Source organism: Stomoxys calcitrans, chromosome 4 (assembly GCF_963082655.1).
Source record: "Stomoxys calcitrans chromosome 4, idStoCalc2.1, whole genome shotgun sequence".
In the NCBI taxonomy this organism is placed as follows: domain Eukaryota; kingdom Metazoa; phylum Arthropoda; class Insecta; order Diptera; family Muscidae; genus Stomoxys; species Stomoxys calcitrans.
In genome coordinates this window covers 90,440,711-90,457,820 of record NC_081555.1, presented here as the reverse complement: position 1 = coordinate 90,457,820, position 17,110 = coordinate 90,440,711, and the positions used below count along the sequence as shown (strand labels likewise).

The 17,110-nt window shown below is 39.7% G+C and overlaps 2 protein-coding genes across 2 annotated transcripts; both read left to right on the top strand.

Moving 5' to 3' along the window:
• Nucleotides 1–717: 717 nt before the first annotated feature.
• Nucleotides 718–1,856, top strand: LOC106092429 (uncharacterized). Its single transcript, XM_013259298.2, has 2 exons — nt 718–1,068; nt 1,128–1,856. The coding sequence occupies exons 1-2, from the start codon at nt 1,035–1,037 to the stop codon at nt 1,721–1,723; spliced, it is 630 nt and encodes a 209-aa protein (XP_013114752.1). The 5' UTR covers nt 718–1,034; the 3' UTR covers nt 1,724–1,856.
• An 8,111-nt stretch (nt 1,857–9,967) lies between these two features.
• On the top strand, nt 9,968–10,691 carry LOC106092431 (uncharacterized). Its single transcript, XM_013259301.2, has 2 exons — nt 9,968–10,036; nt 10,096–10,691. Exons 1-2 carry the CDS (start codon nt 10,003–10,005, stop codon nt 10,683–10,685), a joined length of 624 nt encoding a protein of 207 aa, XP_013114755.1. The 5' UTR covers nt 9,968–10,002; the 3' UTR covers nt 10,686–10,691.
• The last annotated feature ends 6,419 nt before the right edge of the window (nt 10,692–17,110 follow it).

Genomic DNA, 17,110 nt, shown 5'->3' with positions numbered 1-17,110 from the left:
AACTTCATTTCCGTTGGGAATAAAGAACGAATTTGATGTCTATCTTTAGTGCAAACTGCCGGTGGCCACCCCAGCCCCAAAACACCCTCCAAGCGGTTCATATTTATCGGTCATGGCAATATGGGGCTCAAATTAAAGGGATTTGCAAGTGCAGCACGAATTTGATATCCATATTTGAGTCGAAATGTCTGAGGTGCCATCCCTCCCCTAATGAGAACATTACCCTGAGGAAGAACATAACCACCAGGAACCGAGAAGGGGCGAATTCTCAAACATCAATGAATGCCTTCTGATTCAATTTTAAACTCAACGATAAGGGACTTTTTTCATAGCCGAGTCCGAACGGCGTCCCGCAGTGCGACGCCTCTTTGGGTAAAATTTTTAAAATGACCATGCATGGCATTGTACCTAGCAAATATCGCAAACATTAAGAGGAGATAAATACCGCTTTGTCCGATGCCAGCATTCGAACGCGTTCAGCGTCATAGGATACAATGGCACGAATTCGATGTCCGCATTCAGGCTGAAGCGTCCCCACCCTAAAAAGATATTAGAGAGTTAAAGAAGGCTCAGCGGAGCGGGCCCGGTTCGTCTAGTTAATTAATAAAATCACCCACGGTTGCCACCTAATAAATAAGTTGGGCAATCATTGGTTTGGTAGTTACCCCTGTGTTAAATGCCAACCAAAAATAAATAATCTTGAATGAACATAGAGAACAATAAGAACTATAAAAAATTATAAGCTTATAATACACTAAGACGAAAATGTACTCTTTGCTGAAAACTTCCACCAACTGTTTTATTGTCTTTCAAATTCGCAAAAAATATAGTTTTTTTTTGCAAACACTTGAACACACATTTGCCTCGCCTGAACATGTGCCAGTCTTTCAAATTCTCCTTAAGGCACTTAAATAATAAAAGAAATATAAATATTTAGTTATAACAGGAATGCATTGTTCATATGGATAATTTGGTCCTATAAAAAGCCAGATCATGCTATATCACCAGTTTAGTTCAATATCAATCGATCGAATATGACAAAATTCAACATCAATTGGATATTCAGTGGTAAACTTTGTAATAATTGCGAAAAAAAGCATTTTTATATTAATTATACATAATTTCAGTTGTGGTTCTCATTGCTGCCGCAAATCTGGCAAGCGCGTCTTCAGATGCCTTCGATTTGAGCGTGCTCAGGGATATACTCAATTTGTTTGATAAAAAACTTTCGGTACTACAATGCATGGAAAGAAGTTGTGATCCTTTGGCTCATCAGAAAATGATTGCAATTGAGAATGAAATGGGAAGAGAGATGAGAACAAGGCTTGCCGCAATCGAAACTTTTGAACTTGATTCCCTTAAGGCTGATGAGTTACTGCAGGCCTCAATTGAGAAATTGTTACTTGCCGAGCCCAAATGCCATGACCTGTCGTACTCATGCCCAGGCCAAGCCATCGGAACAATTCATTCGTTACCACAATTCCTAAATGACTATATTACTCCTGTGCAGTACCTCACCCAATACGGACTAAGGTGTGTTAATTTAACGAATGTTCAAAAAGCTTTGGAGATCTTGGGCAAGTCCATTGAATACCTTGAAAACGAAAAGTCGAATGGAGGCAATTACTTCGAGGAAGCATTGCCTGCCTACAATTATGTGGCAAATGAATATCGCAAATTGTGTGATGGAAATTTTTGGTTCGGGCCTGTAATCCATGGCTAAAAACTGTGTATTCACAATTCTAGTCGAAGGCGTAGTTTCGAATAAAATTAAATTTGTGGAAAAAATGTATTATAGAAAATATCGCTTAAATTCGGCATTAATAAAATAACATGGACTGGTGAGATGGTGAAATGAAAAATTAATGTTTAATTTTCATTCTAAACTAACTTGCAACTTCAAATTGAGTCTAAGAAAGAGAGCAAATTGGCTACTATTTGTTTCCAATTTTCCTGTGATTGTCTGATCCGAGGTTATACACCGATTTGAACTATTTTTAGCACAGTGGTTGAAAGTCATAACAAAACACCTCATGCAAAATTTCAGTCAAATCGGATAAGAATTGCTCCCTGTAGAGGCTCAAGAAGTCAAGACCCCAGATCGGTTTATATGGCAGCTATATCAGGTTATGGACCGATTTGAACTATTCTTAGCACAGTTGTTGAAAGTCATAACAAAACACCTCATGCGAAATTTCAGTCAAATTGGACGATAATTACGCCCTCTAGAGGCTACGGAAGTCAAGACCTGAGATCGGTTATATGGCAGCTATATCAGGTTATGAACCGATTTGAACCACACTTAGCACAGTTGTTGAAAGTCATAACAAAACACCTCATGCCAAATTTCAGTCAATTCGGAAGAGAATTGCGCCCTCTAGCGGCTCAAGAAGTCAAGACCCCAGATCGGTTTATATGGCAGCTATATCAGGTTATTGACCGATTTGAACTATTCTTAGCACAGTTGTTGAAAGTCATAACAAAACACCTCATGCGAAATTTCAGTCAATTCGGAAGAGAATTGCGCCCTCAAGAGGCTCAAGAAGTCAAGACCCCAGATCGGTTTATATGGCAGCTATATCAGGTTATAGACCGATTTGAACTATTTTTAGCACAGTTGTTGAAAGCCATAACAAAACACCTTATGCTTAATTTCAGCCTAATGGGATAATAATTGCGTCCTCTAGTGGCTCAAGAAGTCAAGACCCCAGATTGGTTTATATGGCAGCTATATCAGGTTATGGACCGATTTGAACTATTCTTAGTACAGTTATTGAAAGTCATAACAAAACACCTCATGCGAAATTTCAGTCAAATCGGACGAGAATTGCGCCCTCTAGTGGCTCAAGAAGTCAAGACCACATATCGGTTTATATGGCAGCTATATCAAAACGTGGACCGATATGGCCCATTTACAATCTCAATCGACCTATACTAAGAAGAAGTATTTGTGCAAAATTTCAAGCGGCTAGCTTTACTCCTTCGAAAGTTAGCGTGCTTTCGACAGACATACGAACGGACGCACAGACGGACGGTTGACCTTTTGTGTGGAGAATAGGTGTGTTACTTCTGTGATAGAAGAGCTTGGGTGGTTGGTGCTAGCGATACGGTTTGGAAGGATATTCAGCGTGGCTGCCCTCAGGGCTCCATCTGTGCTTCAAATATATGGAACGTCATGATGGATCCCCTGCTGGGACGTCTCGATGAGTCCTTCAAAATCAGCGCATATGCGGATGACCTGCTCATCCTGGTTGAAGGAGATTCCAGACTTGCTCTGGAAACTTGCGGTGAGCTTGCCATGGGCATTGTGCGCGAATGGAGCGATCGTGTTGGTGTTGACGTCGCGGAGGACAAAACCGTGACAATGTTGCTGAAGGGCATCTTGTCGCGAAATCGTCCACCCACGATTCGATCTGGTAGAGCTAGCATCAGGAATGTAGCACTCGTCAAATATCTGGGATTGACTGTTTCAGAGAGAATGGGTTTCCTGGTCCATTTGGATCGGGTGAAGGAGAAGATGACTGGAGTAGCCGGTATGGTTAAGCGTGTTCTGAAAAGCGATTGGGGTCTTAGTCGTCGCGCTGTTCGGTCCATATATGGTGGTCTATTTGTTGCTTGCGCAACTTATGGAGCGCCTGTATGGCACGGAATTGCTGCGACTGTCTTAGGACGAAAGAAGATCCTCTCTTGTCAGAGGGTGGCAATGCTGGCTTGCTTGCCTGTGTGCAGGACTGTTTCGACAGATGCATTACAGGTATTGCTTGGCGCGCCCCCGCTTGATTTACTCGTGAGTTGCATGGCCGTTCTGTATAGTGTGAAAAAGGGAATTCCAGTGCGTGAGGATTGGCTCACCGCTTCGGAGCTTGCAGATGGGGATATAAGGCGGCTCAAGACACTCCTTTTGGAGCGTCTTGATGATAGGTGGAGGACTAGATGGACGAACTGTGACAATGGTCGGGTGACTTACGAATTTTTTCGTGACGCGACGTTCGTACGAGACCGCCCGGAATTTGGCTTCGGCCTAAGTCTGGGCTTCATACTGACGGGACATGGTTCCTTTAATGCTTTTTGCATCAGAGGAATGCGAGACTGGAGGCATGTACTGACAGGCATGTACTGACAGAATGCCCGTACTATGCTGACATTAGAGATATAGGCGCGATGGGGATTAGCGAGGCGGTGTGGGATTTCAGGAGGGCCCATGGGGACGAGACGACTGTTGCAAGGCTGGCCACCTTTTCCCGGGAAGTATTTCTTAGGAGGCGGGCTAGACTTAGTGGAGGGATGAATACACGCTAGTTATCCATAACGAGGTGTTGCTGTGCTGGCGCGACTGTGTGATTTGGTGCTGCGCATGACATGGCCTGGCACCTGCCTATGTTGATGCAGCGGTGTTTGCCCATTGTTGGTTCCCTTAGCTGTTGTTGTTGTGTTCGGTCACCCATGAGGGTGGCCGCGTTGATTGTAAAGTCCCATGTTGATGCTGATATATGTGGCGTAGCCCGTGAGGGCTGCCGTATCCTGTTTGTGTATATCGTCCCATTGTATGTTTGATGCATACTTTTGTATGCTGGCTTGAGGTCGACTTAGGGCGATTTTTCTCATTCAAGTGACCAGTGCGGAACTGTTTGGGGTCAACTGGTAGTAATCTTTGTCTGACCGGAGACTTTAATCTGGTACCACGGGTGTCAGGAGCCCCTGGAACTTTGATTCCAGCCTGACAATGGTGAGGCCCCAGTGGTTTGTACCCAAATCGCGGGTAGAGCATAAGCTCGGCGTGGAGTTGCGTTTTCAACCGGGTGCCGTGACTCACAGATCGGAAGGAGTTTTAGGTAGTGCTCCGCTCCTAACCAAGGAGGTGAACACGTCCAAATACGTGGGATCAAATTGGTACTCATGTGTGGGTTACCACATGTGGGGGCGTTGGTAGACGCATTGTATTCACCCTTGGGCCTTGGGCCTTGGGCCTCGCAGGTTTGGGTCGTGATGGCAGGTATCTGCGTAAAACTCGACATTCGTGTGGTCCAGGGTATTATAACTTAATGAATTAGTTTGTAACACCCAAAAGAAAGAGAGATAGACCCATTGATAAGAATACCAATCGACTCAGAATCACTTTCTGATTCGATTTAGCTATGTCCGTCTGTCTTCCTCTCCGTCCGTCTGTCCATGTTAATTTGTGTACAAACTACAGGTTGCAATTTTCATCCGATCGTCTTCTAATTTGGTACGGGCACGTTATTCGGCCTAGAAACGAAGCCTATTGAAATTGGAAAAAATCGGTCAGATTTGGATATAGCTCCCATATATATGATCGTCCGATTTGCAGTAATACTGCAATAAAGTGGTCATCTGTTAACCGACCATTCGAAATTTTGCAGGAAGGATTTTCTTATGACTCCCGACATTACAGGTGAATTTCATAGAAATCGGTTCAAATTTGGATATAGCTCCCATATATATGTTCGTCCGATTTGCTGTAATAATGCAATAAAATGGTCATTTGTTACCCGATTCTCTCGATATTTGGCAGGAGGGATTTTCTCATGTCTCTCGACATAACTGGTGAATTTCATGGAAATCGGCTCAGATTTAGATATAGCTATCATATATATATATCGCCCGATTTCCACTCCTAGAGCCACTGCAAAAGCATTTATTGACCAATCTTCCCAAAATTTTGTACAACGCTTTCCTCGACGTCTTCCACAATGTCTATAAAGTTTGCTCGAAATCGGATCAGATTTAGACATAGCTCTCATATATATATTCTCGTCCGATTTGCAGTAATATTGCAATCAAACGGTCATTTGTTAATCGTTTCTCTCGAAATATGGCAGGAATGATTTTCGTTTACTTCTCGACATTATAGATGAATTTCATAGAAGTCGGTTCAGACTTAGATATAGCTGTCCTATATGTATATCGTCCGATTTTCACTTGTAGAGCCACTGCAAGAACATTTTTTGACCAATCTTGCCAAGATTTTGCACAACGCTTTTCTCGACGAGTACCACTTGATCAAATTTTGGGTAATTTGCAATATTGTTGTTTGTGAACCGTAGTTATTACAGTTTAAATATATTTGCTCGAAATATGATGCGGATTGTTTAATAACCCATCTGAAAACATCCGGCGAGGTCCATCTAAATTGGTTCAGACTTAGACATAGCTCCCACTTTGTACCTATATGGTAAGTGTAGGGTACTATAAAGTCGGCACCGACAGACTTTTGCCTTTCCTTCTCTTTCACTTTATTTCTTCTAACAAACCCATCATAAATTAACCAGCTATCATTTTCAGTACCATTAGTTCGAAGTCGTTACACAACACAACGTCCAAAAAGTTCATTCTATTCGTTTAACAATTACTGCTTGTTACAAGTAAAAACGTGCTAATTTCGGCCGATTCGAATCTTAGGTACCCACCATGGATTCCGGAAAAAATTTGCCTGAAAATTGAGTCAAATCAGGTAATTGGTTTATATGGGGGGTATACCAGTGCATTGACCGATTCGAATCATACTTGGCATGGATTGTGGAAGTCGTAGTAGAAGTCTTCATGTAGAATTTCTGCAAAATTAAATGAAAATTGAGGATTCTAGGGGCTTAAGAACCCAGCCAAATCGGGGTATCGGTTTGTATGGGGGCTATATCAGTTTAAATAAGCCAGAACCCAAGTCCTTGTGCCAAATCAAATTAAAATGGTGATCTCTAGGGATTCAAGAAATCAAAACTGCGGATCAGTTTATATGGATGATATATTTATACGGTCGAGCGCTATCGTGACATCGATCGACTTGGAAAATAAAGACGATCAAGAATATACAGTGTGGAGAAAACTGAGTGGACGTTTCATTTTGCTCTTCTTTCGAATTTAAAAAATCGAATACTCTTTCAATTAGCACGATTTGATAATAATTGATATAAAAAAAATTAAAAATAAACAAGTAAGAGTGTGCTAAGTTCGCTCAGGCCGAAACTTATATACCCTTCGCCATCTTTTAAGGCAATCAAAGAATAATAGATAAATATTGTTATGCTATTGGAAATACATCAAGTTATAGTCTGATTCAGACCATAAGTGAATTGAATGTTGAAGACCATAGCAGAAGTCATTAGGTAATATTTCAGTCCATTCTGTTAAGAATTGCGCCTTGTAGGGGCTCAAGAAACACAATCAGGAGACCGGTTTATATAGGAGCTGTATCGGGCTATAAATCGATTACGACCATATTAGATACGTATGGTAAAGGTCATGGGAGAAGTAATTGTACAAAATTTCAGCCAAATCGGATAAGAATTGAGCCCTCTAGAGGCTTAAGAAATCAAGATCCCACATCGGTTTATATGGCAGCTATGTCAGGTAATGTACCGATTCAAACCATACGCACAGTTGTTGGAAGTCCCAACAAACAACTTCACGCAAAGTTTCAACCAAATCGGATAAGAATTGCGCCTTCTAGAGATCTAAGAAGTCAAGATCCAAGATCTATTTATATGGCAGCTATATCAGGTTATGGTCCAATTTGAACCCTACTAAGCACAGTTATTGGAAGTCATAACAGAACACCTCATGCAAAATTACAGCCAAATCGGATGAGAAATGCGCCCTTCATTGGCTCAAGAAATCAAAATTCAAAACCGGTATATATGGCAGCTATATCAGGCAATGAACCGATTTAAACAGTTGTTGGAAGTGATACCAGAACACCACTTGCACAATTTTAGCCAAATCGGATAAGAATTGCGCCCTCTAGAAGTCAAGACCCGAGATCGGATTATATGGCAGCTATATCAGGTTATGAATTGATATGAACCATACTTGCACAGTTGTTGGAAGTCATAACGAAACACTTTATTCCAAATTTCTGCCAAATCGGATAAAAATTGCACCCTCTAGAAACTCAAGAAACCAAGACCCAAGATCGGTTTACATGGCAGCTATATCAGGTTACGAACCGATTTTAACAATACTTGGCACAGTTGTTGGAAGTGATACCAAAGCACCATGTGCAAAATTTCAAAAAATTTCCAAATCGAATAAGACATGCACCGTCTAAATGCTCAAGAAGACAAGAACCAAGATCGATTTATATGGCAGCTATATCAGGTTATGGACCGATTTGAAGCATACATAGAGCAGTTGTTATACCCACCACCAAAGGATGGGGGTATATTCATTTTGTCATTCCGTTTGAAACACATCGAAATATCCATTTCCGACCCTATAAAGTATGAAATCACGCTACAGTCTCCAAAAATAGAGATATTGCGCTGAAATTTTGCATAGATTCTTTTTTTGTTCATAAGCAGGTTAAGTTCGAAGATGGGCTATATCGGACTATATCTTGATATAGCCCCCATATAGACCGATCGGCCGATTTAGGGTCTTAGGCCCATAAAAGCCGCATTTATTATCCGATTTTGGTGAAATTTGGGCCAGATAGTTGTGTTAGGCCCTTCGACATCCTTTGTCAATTTGGCCCAGATCGGTCCAGATTTTGATATAGCTGCCATATAGACCGAAACGCCGATTTAGGGTCTTAGGCACATAAAAGCCACATTTGTTATCCGATTTTGCTGAAATTTGCGACTGTCAGTTGTGTTAGGCCCTTCGACATCCTTTTTGAATTTGGCCCAGATCGGTCCAGATTTGAATAAAGCTGCCATATAGGCCTATCCGCCGATTTGGGGTCTTAGGCACATAAAAGCCACATTTATTATCTGATTGTTCTGAAATTTGGGACAGTGAGAAGCCCTTCGACATTCTTCGTCAATTTGGCTCAGATCGGTCTAGATTTGTATATAGCTGCCATATAGACCGATCTCTCGATTTAAGGTTTTGCGCCCATAGAAGGCGCATTTATTGTCCGATTTTGCCAAAATTTGGCCCAGAGAGTTTTGTTAGGCCCTTCGACATCCTTCGTCAATTTGGCTCAGATCGGTCCAGATTTGGGTATAGCTGCCATATAGACCGATTCTCCGATTTAGGGTCTTAGGCCCGTAAAAGTCACATTTATTATCCGATTTTGCTGAAATTTGGGACAGTGAGTTGTGTGTTAGGCCCTTCGATATTCTTCGTCAATTTGGCCCAGATCGGTCCAGATTTGGATATAGCTGCCATATATACCAATCCTTCGATTTAGGGTGTCAGGCCCACAAAAGGCACATTTATAATCCGATTTCACTGAAATTTGACACAGTGACTTATGTTAGGCTTTTCGACATCCGTGTAGTATATGGTTCAGATCGGTTTATTTTTAGATATAACTACTAAAAAGATGAATATTTTGTAATACACAACTGAACAATGACTTACACTTATTAGTATTTGGTCCAAATCGGAACATATTTCGATATAACGGCTATGGGACATAAGGTATGCAATTCTCACCGAATTTTGATGAAAGGTGGTTTACATATATATCGGAGGTGGTGGGTATCCAAAGTTCGGCCTGGCCGAACTTAACGCCTTTTTACTTGTTGAGTTCTCATTAGATAAATGTTCACTCAACGACCAGAGATATGTTTTTGCCTTAAATTTCGGCGTTTGATCTAAATTTCGGTGTTTTGATTTTTAATATTCCAAAGAAATGCAAACAGTGAAACATCCACTCGGTTTTCCTTCCCACTGTATTTACTTTCTTGGGTCTGTTGGTGGAGGGTATAGAAAACTTGTGTTTTATAATGTACTTAGTCGAAAAATAATTATTTGGAAAAATTTTCCTCTCACCTGTTTTTTTTTCAAATTCGCAAGAAAATAGATTTATTGCAAACACCTGAACTGACATTTGCCTTGCTAGAATATGTGCCATTCTTTCAAATTTCTCTTTATTCACTGAAACAACAAAAGATTATTTGCAGAGTGAGAACAAATATTTCGTTATTTTTCAAATATTTAGTTATAATAGAAACGCAATGTTCATATGGATAATTTTGTCCTATAAAAAGCAAGACCATGCTATATCACCAGTTTAGTTCAATAATCAATCGATTGAATATGACAAAATTCAACATCAATTGGATATTCAGTGGTAAACTTTGTAATAATTGCGAAAAAAAGCATTTTTATATTAATTATGCATAATTTTAGTTGTGGTTCTCATTGCTGCCGCAAATCTGGCAAGCGCGTCTTCAGATGCCTTCGATTTGAGCGTGCTCAGAGATATACTCAATATCTATCATAAAAAACTTTCGGTACTACAATGCATGGAAAGAAGTTGTGATCCTTTGGCTCATCAGAAAATGATTGCAATTGAGAATGAAATGGGAAGAGAGTTGAGAGCTAGGCTTGCCGCAATCCAAAATTTTGAACTTGATTCCCTTAAGGCTGACGAGGTACTTCAGGCCTCAATTGAGAAATTGTTACTTGCCGAACCCAAATGCCATGACCTTTCGTACTTTTGCCCAGCCATGGAAACAGTCCATTTGTTACCAAAATTCCTAAGTGACTACATAACTCCTGTGCAGTACTTTACTCAATACGGACTAAGGTGTGTTAATTTAACAAATGTTCAAAAAGCTATGGAGATCTTGGGCAAGTCTATTGAATACCTTGAAAACGAAAAGTCGAATGGAGCCAATTACTTCGAAGAAGCATTGCCAGCCTACAATTATGTGGCAAATGAATATCGCAAGTTGTGTGATGGAAATTTTTGGTTCGGGCCTGTAAACCATGGCTAAAAACCAGTCGAAGGAGTAGTTTTGAATAAAATGAAATTTGTGTTAAAAATTTATTATAGAAAATATCGCTTAAATTCGGCATTAATAAAATAACATGGACTGGTGAGCTATTTCTCCACTTCTCCCAAATATTTTCAGTAAGTAAAGGTGGCGCCAAAAAATGAACATTCATTTTCATTCTAAACTAACTTGCAACTTCAAATTGAGTCTAAGAAAGAGAGCAAAATTCGAACTATACCGATTCATATGCCTGACAATAGTTGGCTACTATATGTTTCCAATTTTCCTGTGATTGTCTGATCCGAGGTTATAAATCGATTTGAACTATTTTTAGCACAGTTGCGGAAAGTCATAGCAAAACACCTCATGCTTAATTTCAGCCAAATCGGATAATAATTGCGTCCTCTAGAGGCTCAAGAAGTCAAAACTCCAGATCGGTTTATATGGCAGCTATATCAGGTTATGGACCGATTTGAACTATGCTTAACACAGTTGTTGAAAGTCATAACAAAACATCTCATGCCAAATTTCAGCCAAATCGGATAATAATTGCGTGCTCTAGTGGCTCAAGAAGTCAAAACTCCAGATCGGTTTACATGGCAGCTATATCAGGTTATGGACCGATTTGAACTATTCTTAGCACAGTTGTTGAAAGTCATAACAAACACCAAAACACAGGGACTGGGGCGTATTATTTCTCTATTTCTCCCAAATATTTTTTATAAGGAAAGGTAGGTTTTCAGCGGTGGTTTTCCCTTCCTAATGCTGGCAACATTTGTGAGGTACTATACCATGTAAAACTTCTCTCCAAAGAGGTGTCGCACTGCGGCACGCCGTTCGGACTCGCCTTTAAAAAGGAAATCCCTTATCATTGAGCTTACAACTTGAATCGAACTGCACTCATTGATATGGAGAAGTTTGCCCCTGTTCCTTAGTGGAATGATCATGAGCAAAATTTGCATTTGGTAGCTAATGGTTACCGTGTAGAAAGAAAAAATTCTCCAATTTTGATTCTAGTTAATTTGATTTGATTACCCTTTTCAATCGATTCAATTGTGTTTGATACAAGTTTCCTGTGGTTGTCTAATCCGATTTCAACTGATCATAGTACGTTAGGTTAGGTTACATTGCAAAGAGGTTGAGGATATTAATCCACACCCAAGCCACTATGGACATAAACCTAAGCCAGTAATCGGCTTGTTGGTCTAAACACTGAAAAGTAAAAGCGTGCTAAGTTCGTCTGGTCCGAATCTTATTTACCCTCCACCAAGGATCGCATTTATTGAGTTATTTTCCCATATCTCATTTTAGGCAAACAAAAGATAAAAGAAAATTATTGCTGTGCTATTGGAGCCATATAAAGATATGGTCCGATTCGGAATATAATTGAATTGAATGTTGGAGACCCTAATAGAAGTCATTGTGAAAAATCCAAATCGAATAAGAATTGCGCCCTTTAGGAGTTCAAGAAGTAAAATAGGGAGATCGGCTTATAGGTGAGCTGTATCAGGCTATAGACCGAGTCAGACCATATTTGACATATGTTGAAGGTCATGGGAAAAGCCGTTCTACAAAAATTTCAGCCATATTGGATAATAATTGCGCCCTCTAGAGGCTCAAGAAGTCAAGATCAAAGATCGGTTTATATGGCAGCTATATCAGGTTAAGGACCGATATGAACCATACTTAGCACAATTGTTGAAAGTCGTACCGAAACACGTCATGCCAAATTTCAACTAAATTGGACAAGAATTGCGCCCTCTAGAGGCTCAAGAAGTCAAAACCCCAGATCGGTTGATATGACAGTTATATTAGGTTATTGACCGATATGAACCATATTTTGCAAAGTTGTTGAAAGTCACAACAAAAACACCTCATGAAAAATTTCAGTCAAATCGGATAAAAATTGCGCCCTCTAGTGGTTCAAGAAATCAATATCCAAGATCGGTATATGTGGTAGCTATATCAAAACATGAACCGATATGACCCATTTGCAATCCTAGCCGACCTACACTAATCAGAAGTACTGGTTTAAAATTTCAAGCGGTTAGCTTTACTCCTTCGAAAGTTTGCGTGCTTTCAACAGACAGACGGACGGACGGTCTTTTGGTCTTTTGTTTCACTGTCAAACGTCTTCAGTTTGGTCTATAATTTAACTATCAATCGTCTTACAAACGAACAACGCTTGTAAATTATTGAATTTTTTTTATCAAAATGCGTGCTAGGTTCATTCATTCAAAAGCTGGTTTTTGACTCAATGGGTATTTAGAAAAGCAGAATTGTCGATTTTGGAGTGAAGTTCAGCCAGAAGCATTGCAAGAGCTACCAATATATCCAGAAAAAGTCACATTTTGTTGCGGTTTATGGGCTGGTGGCATCATTGGATCGTACTTCTTCAAAGATTATGCGAATCGTAACGTAACTGTGAATAGTGAGCGCTACCGTGAGATGATATCCAATTGTTTTTTTTTTTTGCCCAAAATGCAAGAGCTTGACCTGCATGACATGTGGTTTTAACAAGACGATGGCATATGCCACACAGCATGCGAAACAATGGACTTATCGAGGGATGAGTTCGGTGTATATTTTACTTCACGCTCGGGACCGGTCAATTGGCCGCCTAGATCGTGCGATTTAACGCCTTCATGTCATTTTTTTATGGGGCTATGTTAAAGCTCAAGTCTATACAGACAAGCCCGCTTCAATTGACGCATTGGAAGACAACATTGAAGCATTTATTCGTGAGATAGCGGCCGAAATGTTGGAAAGAGTATGCCAAAATTAGACTAAGCGGATATAGACCATTTGAGGCGCAGTCACGATCAACATTTGCATGTAATAAACATTCAAACTTTAAATTATATGAACCGTACTACCGATTCAAATAAAGATTTCATGTATTTTTCTGAATTTTATGTGTTTTTATACCCACCACCGAAGGATGGGGATATATTATTTTTGTCATTCTGTTTGCAACACATCGAAATATCCATTTCCGACCCTATAAAGTATATATTCTTGATCTGCGTAAAATTTAAGACGATCTAGCCATGTCCGTCTGTCCGTTGAAATCACGCTACAGTCTTTAAAAACAGAGATATTGAGCTGAAAGTTTGCACAGAATTCTTTTTTTTTGTCCATAAGCAGGTTAAGTTCGAAGATGGGCTATATCGGACTATATCTTGATATAGCCCCCATATAGACCGATTCGCCGATTTGGGTCTAAGGTCCATAAAAACTACATTTATTATTCGATTTTGCTGAAATTTAGAACAGGGAGTAGTGTAAGGTCACTCGATATCCTTGTTCAATTTGGCCTAGATCGGTCCAGATTCGGATATAGCTGACATATAGACCGATCCGCCGATTCAAGGTCTTAGGCCCATAAAAGGTGCACTTATTGTCAGATTTTGACTAAATTTGGAACAGTGAGTTGTGTCAGGCCTTTCGACATCCTGCTTCAATATGGCCCAGATCGCTCCAGATTTGGATATAGCTGCCATATAGACCGATCCTCAGATTTAGGGTCTTAGGCGCATTAAAGCCACGTTTATTATCCGATTTTGCTGAAATTTGGGACAGTGCGTTGTGTAAGGACACTCGACATCCTTCTTCAATTTGGTCCTGATCGGCCCAGATTTGAATATAGCTGACATATGGACCTATCCCCCGATTTAGGGTCTTAGGCCCATAAAAGCCACATTAACTATCCGATTTAGCTGAAATATGGGACAGTGAGTTATGTTGGGCTTCTCGACATCCTTCGTCAATTTGGCCCAGATTTGGATATAGCTGACATATAGACCGATCCGCCGATTCAAGGTCTTAGGCCCATAGAAGGTGCACTTATTATGCGATTTTGCCTAAATTTGGAACAGTGAGTTGTGTAAGGTCACTTGATATCCTTGTTCAATTTGGCCCATATCGTTCCAGATTTGGATATAGCTGACATATAAACCGATCCGCCGATCTAGGGTCTAAGGCCCATAAAAGCCACATTTATTATCCGATTTTGCTGAAATTTGGGACAGTGCGTTGTGTAAGGCCACTCGACATTCTTCTTCAATTTGGTGCAGATCGGATCAGATTTGGATATAGCTGACATATGGACCTATCCTCCGATTTAGGGTCTTAGGCCCATAAAAGCCATATTTATTATCCGATTTTGCTGGTATTTGGGACAGTGAGTTGTGTTAGGTCTATCGACATTCTTCGCCAATTTGGACCAGATCGGCCCAGATTTGGATATAGCTGACATATAGACCGATCCGCCGATTCAAGGTCTTAGGCCCATAGAAGGTGCACTTATTGTTCGATTTTGCCTAAATTAGGAACTGTGAGTTGTGTAAGGTCACTCGATGTCCTTGTTCAATTTGGCCTACATCGTTTCAGATTTGGATATAGCTGCCATATAGACTGATCCGCCGATTCAAGGTCTTAGGCCCATAAAAGGCGCATTTATTGTCCGATTTTGGCAAAATTTGGAACAGTGAGTTGTGTTAGGCCCTTCGACATCCTTCTTCAATTTGGCCTGGATCGGTCCAGATTTGCATATAGCTGCCATATAGACCGATCTCTCGATTTAAGGTTTTGGACCCTTAAAAGCCGCATTTACTTTCCGATGTCGCCGAAATTTGAGACAGTGAATTATGTGAGGCCCTTCGACATCTTTTTGCAATATTGTTCAGATCGGTCCAGATTTACATATAGCTGCCATATAGACCGATCTCTCGATTTAGGGTTTTGGGCCCATAAAAGGCGCATTTATTGACCGATTTTGCCAACATTTGGTCCAGTGAGTTGTGTTAGACCCTTCGACATCTTTCTGCAATTTGGTCCAGATCGGTTTAGATTTGGATATAGCTGCCATATAGACTGATCTCTCGATTTAAGGTTTTGGACGCATAAAAGCGCATTTATTGTCCGATGTCGCCGAAATTTGGGACAGTGAATTATGTTAGGCCCTTCGACATCTTTTTGCAATATGGTTCAGATCGGTTCAGATTTGCATATAGCTGCCATATAGACCGATCTCTCGATTTAAGGTTTTGGACGCATAAAAGCGCATTTATTGTCCGATGTCGCCGAAATTTGGGACAGTGAATTATGTTAGGCCCTTCGACATCTTTTTGCAATATGGTTCAGATCGGTTCAGATTTGCATATAGCTGCCATATAGACCGATCTCTCGATTTAAGGTTTTGGACCCTTAAATGGCGCATTTATTGTCCGATGTCGCAGAAATTTAGGACAGTGAGTTGTGTTAGGCCCCTCGACATCCTTCTTCAATTTGGCCCAGATCGCTCAAGATTTGGATATAGCTGCCATATAGACCGATCTCTCGATTTAAGGTTTTTGGGCCATAAAAGGCGCATTTACTGTCCGATATCATGGAGTGACTAGATTATGGAGTGACTAGATTAGTATACCGTGATGGTGGTTCCCTGATTGTATGAAACGATTTTTTATACCAACCGTCATAGCTTTTTTAACCACATAATTTTGCAATTTTCTTAAACACTTCCTTTTGAATGGGTTGCACATGTAATTGGTCTAGCATTTGTAAAGAAATAAATATTTATTTTCGATTTTGGCATTTTATTGTTGGCCTTATTTATAAATTCGATGTATTGTTCCGCATGTCTAGTTCGTTGGTGTCTGCCAAAAGGCGGTGGTTTTTATTGGCAGTTAGTTAGTCGTCAATAAACTTTAGCTCTCCTTTGTATTGTCTAATGATCTGATTACTTTAGGGTATACGCCAATGATAAAATTAATTGGACTTTTAACACAATCATTTCCAAAATATCAGTTTTATTTTTGTTTTTTGTTTTTTTTTTTGTTTCGGCCTCATGGTCGAATAATACAAAACAAAGCCAAATGGAAAAACAAAAAGTGAAGGTAATTTTGCGATTTGATGCAAAGAAAAGAAAAATTTGGGCGGGTTTGAGATGAAATTAAAATTTATTTGAAAATAAATGTTTAAAAAGTAAATGGATTTGAGATTAAAAATAAATTGGCAAAAAAATAATTATAATGGCGTAATTCAGAATATTTGGCAATTATTATTGTGGGGTAGGCAGATGGAAAAAAATTCGAAGCGTGGGAATTAATAAAAAGAACGCATTAGAAATTTTCGATTTTTTTTCAGAGTAATTTTCATAAATATATCGTCTTTAGAGAAAATTTTGTTGCAATCTAGTATTAGAGAAAATTTCATAAAAAATTTTGTCTTTAGAGAAAATTTCATAGAAATTTTGTCTTTAGAGAAAATTTCATAGAAATTTTGTCTTTAGAGAAAATTTCATAGAAATTTTGTCTTTAGAGAAAATTTCATAGAAATTTTGTCTTTAGAGAAAATTTCATAGAAATTTTGTCTTTAGAGAAAATTTCATAGAAATTTTGTCTTTAGAGAAAATTTCATAGAAA